The 9604-nt window shown below is 23.2% G+C and overlaps 1 protein-coding gene across 2 annotated transcripts in view; it reads left to right on the top strand.

The window, feature by feature from the left end:
- Positions 1–9604, top strand: part of LOC102678422 (trafficking kinesin-binding protein milt) — a 30294-nt gene that overhangs the window by 8341 nt on the left and 12349 nt on the right. The window contains exons 5-6 of one of the 2 annotated variants that reach the window (XM_006624016.2): positions 3512–3616; positions 4263–4367. In XM_006624016.2, coding sequence (XP_006624079.1) covers positions 3512–3616; positions 4263–4367 — 210 coding nt within the window. Of the gene's footprint in view, positions 1–3511; positions 3617–4262; positions 4368–8496; positions 9601–9604 lie in introns of those variants that run through there. The other variant, XM_006624015.2, reaches the window with a different exon arrangement.

The raw sequence follows: 9604 nt of genomic DNA, 5'->3' as shown, positions 1-9604 counted from the left end.
TCATCATCATCATCATCATCATCATCATCATCATCATCATCATCATCATCATCATCATCATTACTATCATCACCATCATTGTCTTTGTCATCGTTATCTATTTTTTCATTATAATCATTCGTATAATATTTCTTATCGTCGAACTACGTATAATAAATCTTTGTTTGAAAAAAAAAAAATTGACCAACGATATTACATATTTCTATATGTGTGAAGAAACGATTTATGATAACGACGATGATAAAGAAATTTTTATATATCGATTTTATCTTACGAACGAATTTTTTTTATGGGTTTTAACATAGATCTGGAAAAAAGATTTGAAAAATTTGAATTCGATGTGATATTAATTCGAGGCAAGTTACGATGATCGTTAACCAATGTTTTGAATATCTGAAACGGATACGGTGTTTTGAATCAGCTGATGAGATAATTTTACAATTCTGACGGTGATGCCGAAATAACCAACATACTTTGTTACGTGACTTCAAAAATAACCGACCTATAAAGGATTGATCACTTAACGTTCTCCTTAATGTACTTAAAATCTATTTATTTATAATATTGAATTATATTAATTAATTCATCGCTGAATGAACTGATTAAAAGATAAAATTTCTTCTCATTTAATTTCAACCTTAAAAGAGGTCAAGGAGGAGCAAGAGAGAGATATTTTTAATTTTATTCGTTTAAATCGATATATAAAAATAGAATGAAAAATTTTGATCTTCCAATACGAAGTTCAACCTTTCTTGCATAAATTATTGCAAGAAGATGGTTGAAAAATAATTTTGAACTTTAAAACTCGAAACTATTTGAATTGATTTCAATTATTTTATTTATATAGTGATAATAATAATAAAAAAAAAAATTATTTTTTTTATTATAAATAAAACTTCCGAAAATTATATTTAAAATGTGTAAACATCATTTTTTCAGATGTTTAATAAAAATTTGATTTTTAAATTTTAGATTCAACACGTTTTTGATTATTGTCTGAATCATAGAATTATCATTGAGATGAAATAAAAAAAAGTAAGAATGAAACTATCGAGAGTAAAAACTTATGGAAATCGATCTTTTTTTCGATTGATATATTTGGAGTTCGTAAAGAAACGAGATTGGCTACAAGCCAATAGATTTGTGCTATTTTGTTCCGTCTGTCTAAGCGCTAAGATCTAACCCGACTCGCGAATCCGTGTGATCGTTTCCTCGGCTGTCCAGAATTCTGATTTCACTAATTTTCTTTTTCTCTTTCCTTTTTTTTTTTTTTTTTTTTTTTTTTTTTCTTTTTTCTTTTATGTAACAATGTAATATCTACGTAAAAAGTAAATTATCGGTTGTGGTACAAAATTTTGATAATTCTCTTCTGAAAATGTTAAAAGTGTTTTGTGGAATTACAAATAATATTTATAACTATCAATTATAAAATTATAATTATGATTATGTGCGCGTGTTCGATTTTATTAATGTTTATATATTAATGTTATACGTGTTTCTTTGTCAATTTTTTTTTTTTTTTTTTTTTTTTTTATATTTATAGTGAAAAAACAAAATTTTTTCCGTATTATGAAAGTTCTCTATTTAATGTTTATATAGTTATGTCATTCGTTATTTATATAGTTATGTCATTCCTAGTAATATATTTATAGTATATTCGTTATAGATAAAATAATACTTGTAACAGACTGAACTTTTAAATAAATGTAAAAATGATATAAATATGTTAATAATTTATATGTGTGAGTAAATAAATAATAATACGATATATGTGATAAAAAAATTTCAAATATAAATAAACAAGAAAATATAAAAAAACCATAAATAAAATGAGTTGAAATTAATTGATTGGAATTAAAGATTATGTACTTAGGTAGCAGTGAACTTAATCGGCCCAATGGCCCTGCAAAACTTAAAAAAATTCTTGAAAAAAAGGAAGGCATTCTTAACAAATGGAGAAGTGGTACGAAATTTTGTAAAGCATTCATTTCAATTTTCTCTTTCCAATAATATTATTTTAATCAATCTTAAATTTGTATATTTTGTTTTATAAAAAAATTTTGAAAAATTCTCGTTATACGATATAAATGATAGCTATGTTATCGAATGAGATTGAATACATATTTTATTTCACGATGGTGCCACTAGATGGCAGCACTAGCAACATTACATAAACTTATAAGTATTTTCAAAAATTAAAGTATAGTGATAAATGTTACTTTATTTTTCTTTTCTTATAAAATGAAAAGTATTTTTCTATGATCAAAATTAATATATAATTTTCTATATTTTATATAATTTAGAAGAAAATATATTTGAAATATATAAAAAATCGTAATTAATAAATCATATATTCAATTATTTATATTAATTAATATTTTACATACAGTACATATTTAAATATCTTAAATATATTATCAAAAATGGAATTATTAAAAATAAATGTTTTCAATTGAAATAATTGTAAATTTATAATTAGTATAATTATATTAAACTTTATTATAATAACTTATTACATAAAAAACAATCAGATATATAAACATATTTGTATTATAAATCATAAAAAATTACAAACTTTCATAATAATATATATAAACTATATCTATATTTATCATGTCATTAATGATTAATCCATTATTTAATTCATTTTCAGATTACACATAAGGCACATGTATTTGAGATTGAAGATCATTTTTTTTAATTTTTATATTTACCTGCATTAATACCATTGAAACAGAATTTGAAAGTTTCTTCTTAATTTGAATCGTACTGAATCATATTAAAAAAGATGCATTGATTATTATATCGATATATAAAAAAATAATCGAAAAAATCATTCACTCTATTAATTACGCACATTATTGCTAGCAAGCATAGTTGTCTATCAGATTGGTATAAGTGGCTTTGTATTTCTAGTTAATTTAGCTTGACAATATGCAGTAGAATCGATTACGCCAGTGTTTCTCAAATTACAGTTCTCGTTGACAATGAAAATTCTTTTGTTACTTCGCAATTTCATTTCTTTCAATATTTTCGCTTCGAACAGATTAATAAATATAATAAATACAACACATAAATACATAAATATTCATGTTAAATTTCTTTTTTTTTTTTTTCTTTTCAAAATTTTCCAATCGAATAATTTTTAAAGAAATTAATACTTAACGAAAGTTATAAAACTCATAAACATATTGTAAAACATTAAAGGAAATAATTGTAAATGTATTTTGTGAAAACGATATAACAAAAAGATAAAATGGAAGAATTTTTAATTGACGGTAAAATTAAAAATAAATATTTCACTAAATAAATACTACTACATAATAATTCTTAAATATTAAAAATTTACATGTGATATATAAAATTAATTATTGACAATGAAAATTTAATATTAAGAACAAAGTATGGAAAAACAAAATTTTAAGAGTATTTTTTATGAAAAATAGAATTATTGAATTTATTAAAATAAATTAATATCAATAATATAAATATGAAATCAAATCTATTGTAGAAGTCTGCAGTGGAGGTGAATTACCAGAAGTTGAGATCATCAGTTTGCTAGAAGAACAAATACCTAGGTACCGTTTGCGAGCTGACACTCTTACTCAATTCCAAGGTAAATATAAATAAATAAATAAATAAGTAAATAGGACATAAGATATGTATATCATTCAGCATATTAAATATGTTAAATCAAATGATATTTAAATTTATATTTTCACGAATATATTCATGTGAAAGAAAAAAATCTTTATGATAGATAAAGTTGTAAACAAAAGTATTTAAATTATTTAATATAATTTATATATGCAATAATATTGTAAAAAATACAATACAAAAAGATATAAAAAGTTTAATTACATTAAATATAACTTAAAAGTTACTACAAAATGCATAAAAAATAAATATACATATTGCAAAATTTTGATAAGAAATTTTTTAGTTTCTTTTTCATGAATTGTTTTTCAAACTCTTTATACGCATATTTAATATATGCATAATATTTTGAAACAACGGTGTTGATTGTTTCAATTATATACGTTATGTAAATTAGAAGTAAACATTCAATAATTATATTTAGAAGAATATTGAAAATTATTATTGATTAGTAAAAAAAATATTTTTTACAATTTTTGTTTCTAAATTGGTAATTGTTTTTTTATTACATTATTTTATCTCAATAACATTGCATCTGTTTACATCTAAATTTTAAATTATAATTTTTCATCATTATGATATTATTTATTATTTATTATTTATAGGATACGAAAACGCTGATTGGTTCATTCCATCACCGGCCCTAAAATCTGTCGACACTGATTTGAAATTATCGCCGGACCAAATCCGGGAGACTCTTAATTACTTTAGTAAGTAATTATTTATATCATCTTGCTTTTATTATTTCTTCACTATTTCTCTATATAAAAATGTATACATTAGACAAGTCTCACTTTATATTGGTAAGTATAATTTATCATTATTATTTTGTATAAAATTTGGTAATATAATGATATATTTGGTATATGATGATATAATAATATAATATTAATTAAATTCATAATATAATATAATAAATAATATAATAAATTCATATATTTTTTATGAGTGTAATGTAACGTTAAAAACGATTTGTAATCAGAAAATGAACGCGATTTAACTCTTAATTTTCAAATATCTCAGAATTTCTCATAGAAAATTGTAGTTATTTATTGTCATTATAAATCACATTTTAGTCATTTTATTTTTTTTATCGATAAGCTAACAATTTAAACGATAAATTTTTACCTTTATCGTTCATTTGTTATCGTTAAATTGCGATAATATTCTTGAATGTTTTATTGTTTTATTGTTTGAATACTTTATTTTCTGTTCTGTTTTTCAAGTTTTTGCTTATAATCAAAAGAATTTTGATTTAAAGAATTATCCTCTCTCCATTCATCGTTTTTTTATATCATAATATTAATTTTTAATAAATAAATTTTATTAGATTTTCTTAATTAAAATATATATATATATATTTCTTTTTTTTTTTAAATCAATAGTCTAATATTTCATATATAAACGTATATTTTTCTATTTCTAAATCATGTTAAAAAATTATATGATTATAATAGTGTATTTTATAATTCGTATTACAAAATTTGAAATATTTCTATTTTTTTATCTATTTTAAATAAAAAAAAGATAATATTTATATCTTAAAATATATTTTTTTCTTATATAAAATATTTTATATTTTTGTGATAATTTATATTATATTTTGTGAGTCATGTAATTAGGCGCTCTTTTCTTGAATATCCAATCATAACAATTTTCCGGAAGAGTCCTCAACCAATCAGAGCGCTTGACCCAGCAGTGCTGCTGGAACTTCCATAGTCCATAGTGTATTTTAGTCGCCGCTCGTCCTCCACGTTGGAAGGACGTTCTGCGTCTCCATTGTTATATTGTGTATATATTAAAAAAAAAAAAGAAAAAAAAAAAATAAAAAAGAATTGTCTAATCTTTTATTAATCAAAATAACATATTATGTTTATGTTATATTTATCAAAGACTCTAAAAGTGATTTAAATCTTGTAAAGTGACAATTATAAGTGAAGTGTTATAATACATTTTCTTTTTCTTTTTTTATAAATTTTTACTCATGATGTATAATTCAAAATCTATCGCGTAGATTTTTTTTTTATTTATTACAACATATAATATTTTTATATAATTTCATACATAAATTTGATTTGTATCATAAATATTTTTCGTGAAATAATGTTGCAGTGAAAATTCAAGATATTTTGTTTATTAATAATTTTCGTAAAAAAATTAAAAATTAAAATTAGAAATTTGTTACAAAATATAATATTAATGTGTGCTACTGTTATAAGAATTAATAATGTTAAATATGTGAATAGAATATTTCGTTAATTTTATATTTTTATATTAAAAATGTTATCATTATCAAATTTTTATTTATCTTTTATAATAAAATATCTTGTGTTTGTGTACGAGAATATAGAAAATAATTTTCCGATTTAATTTAGAGAATTTTTTAAAGATTAAAATACTAAAAGATATGTGAAGTGATATATGATTAGGTTAGGTTAAGATGATATAAAAGTAATATTTTTATTTAATTGATGAGATAAATTAATATATACTTTTTTAATAGTGATTTATTAAAATTTTAGAGAATATATTTTAAAAAATGTCTTTTCTAAAATTTAATTATGTAATGAAAAATATTTTACAAATGTGGATTCTAAAACACATTTGGATTGAATTAGGTTAGGTTCGTAAAATAACATATTTTATTTAAATTTTACAATAAAAATTAACATAAATTTATAAAAAATTATGTTAATTTTCGTCAATATCTATAGTAAAATTACGAGTTAAATCAAGTTCAAATTCAGTATTATTATAATATAAATAATAATTTTTTTATACATCGATTTCATAATAATATATCTTACTTTTAAAACTTTTTATTTGAAATATTTTTGCTTTACAGTTTTAAATTTTTAAATTTTAATTAAAAAATTTACTCTGCAGCAAATTTATTATCTATAGCGATATTATCAATATTATATAAGATTGAGACATTTTTATCTCCGTAAACAAATCACTATTAACATAACAGATTTCAAAGATATTTTTTTTTATTTATATTTAATTTTGATTAAAAATTATTTCCTTTATAAAATTTAATTACAATTACAAATTTATTTTAAATAATTTTTATGCATATATTTAATTATTATGCGCATAAAGTTTGAAAAACAATAAATAATAAGTGATATTAAAAAAGCTAAAACATATTATATTATGATTTAAAGTAGTAAGTATCAATTATAATTTTTTATTTTTTTATTTATTGAAGAAAAAAAGAAAAAGAAGAAAAATCATTGGATAAGTATTATAGATGATAAAATATTTTTTAAATAAGATTAATAATTGTGCAATTTATTAAAATGCTTCACGAATATGGAGGTCATTTTCGTGATTTGAGTGCTTAAGTGGAAATATAACGTATTGTTAGTTGTATTAATAAACGTATTCTTTCGCTCCGATTATTTTACGTATTTAAACATTTTTATAAAGAAAAACTTTAATATACATTACGATATGAATCGTTACGTTCTATCATGAAAATAACATTCTTACTTTCACGTCAATTATATTTGATGAACACATGTTTAATGTAATAATATAAAATAACAATAAGCTTGTTTTTATTTATATTTTAAATATATAAAATATTAAGTACTTTAAAAAAAAAATAGAGTTGTTTAACGTTCATGTCTCAATCTTATAAATATTTTTTTATAGCAGTAAAAATTGAAAATACAATAGAGAAAATGATTTAATCGATAATTCGATTCATTATTAAATAATAATAAATGAATTTTTCAAATTTTATATTCACTTTTCCCATAAAATTATGTAATAATAATTAAATACTCAAGTCTCTTTTATTAAAGAAAAGCTATATAATTCTTTAGGTATTTCTTTTCTTATAGTTCAACGCTTTCTCATAGAAATAATCTGCGAATTAAGTACTACCCAGAAAAAAATACGATAATGGTTTATTGTTTTCGAAACTCTTTGGCAGAATTTTTTCACATCAATTCATTGCTTTCATTTTAATCGATGGATCGTAATTAATCAACATACATAAAAATTTTGCGTTATATAATTTTGCGTTCAATTTTTTTTTTTTTTTAGAATTGCAAAAATATATAAAATTTGTTATAAAATCCGTACCAATATTATATTCTTTATATAATTAATTTAATTCATTAGTAATTTTTAATAAATTAATAGAATAGTAATCATCGATAAAAATCATATGATCTGTTTTGTCTCTCAAATTTTAATTTTTTGTCCTTCGCATTATATAAGAAATTTATCTCTCATTATGTAAGAAATTTATCTCGAAAAATTTTTTAATTTTTTAATTTTATTACAACAATATATAAAATTCTCTTACTTTTATTACTTACTTTTATTACTTTTATTACTTACTATTATTAACTCTTATTATTATTTTATTACTCTTATTATTATTTTATTATTATCATAACCTCGTATCATATCGAAATTAATTCTATCACGATCATAAAAATTATATATATTCGATTCGCAATAAGTTATTGATTTTATTATTGGCTTATATAGATGTTATCAATTAATCGACACATTGGAACTTTCAATCGATTGTTTTCTTATCGATCTAAATTTTTAAAGAAATCCCTCGATCTATTTTCAATCTCTCTTTTTAAAAGATGCGTATTTTATTTATTTTGATAAAGTGATAAATAAATAATTTTCACTCTAGAAAATATTTCAATTTGTACAATAATTTTATACAAATCAATAGATATTACTTATAGAAAAAATTAACATTATTTCACGAAAATTCATTATTTAATTTTGATTATTTTTATATACGGTATAATATATCGTTCCTAACGATCCAGATATATTGACGGTCGAAAACGAGTGAAAAGAGAAATTAGAAAAAATTAAGTTAATCGTAAAGGTTAAAAGAAGGACAAAATAGAGTGATGTGTGCAGTGTTTTTATGAACAGAAGTGTGTGAGCCTCGATCGTTTAGAGATCGAGCATTTGATTATGGGGACATGAGTAACGAGCACGGTCGGGAAGAATATTGGAAGAAATTGAGCGATAAGTTTGAAGGATCTTCGTGCGCAGGAACAAGAAAAAGATATCAAGGGGAAGAAACGAAGAAGGATGATACGATTAAGAAAATTGAAAGTGTGCCAATTAATCGGGGATCGATTAAAAATTTGTCCAGGTGCCGCGCACAAGAAGTCACGATTGTCGAGCAGCCGGGAAAGCTATCTTCCCAGAGGGATTCGTCATTGCGAACGATCGAAATTTCTCACGATAATTTTCTTTCGAGAAGCAGCGAAAGTTCTTCGGAATGTATCAATGTCGAGGGAAGTTGTTCGTGGGAAAGTGAGAAAAACGTGGCTGGATATCCTAATTTACAGGCTATATGGAATTTGAAAGATTCCTCTTTGGAAATTGAAGATTATCCCGGGGACAACGAACGTTCGTCGAAGGGAATTGAGGCGGTGGAGGGGGAAGATTGGAAGGGAATGAGCGAGGATCCGTCGGAAGTTTTAAACGAATATTCCATCGTTGGAAATAACGAGGCGATCGGTCCCGTAGAGGCGAATGCGTCGCAAGCTTGTTTCGAAAAGTTAGAAAAACACGGGAATCATTCTTCTTGGAAATTGGAAATAAGCTCCCCGCGAACCCCAACATTCGCCAATTTAGCTTTGAGCGTGTCGTACGCCGGCTTGGACACTTCCGGTTTCCTCGACGTTGAATCCTCGAGAAAATTCGAGGATGATTCATCGGAATTATGGGAGGATCTCAGTGTGGTCGAGTGTCTGGAAAGCAAATCGTCTTGCGACGAGAGCACGCCGGAAGAGCGGGTGGAGGCGTTGAAGGAAATTTTGGCGGAGAGTGATATCCACGAGGGGGATGGGGTCGTTTCGGATTTCTTATTTCACGTTGCCAGAACAAAGTATGGAAAGATTTATATCAGGGTTATTAGAACGATGCTTCTTAATCGAGGTAG

The sequence above is a fragment of the Apis dorsata genome, unplaced genomic scaffold, assembly GCF_000469605.1.
Source record: "Apis dorsata unplaced genomic scaffold, Apis dorsata 1.3 scaffold_983, whole genome shotgun sequence".
Classification (NCBI taxonomy): domain Eukaryota; kingdom Metazoa; phylum Arthropoda; class Insecta; order Hymenoptera; family Apidae; genus Apis; species Apis dorsata.
The sequence above is the reverse complement of the archived record's forward strand: the minus strand, read 5'-3'. Positions and strand labels throughout refer to the sequence as shown.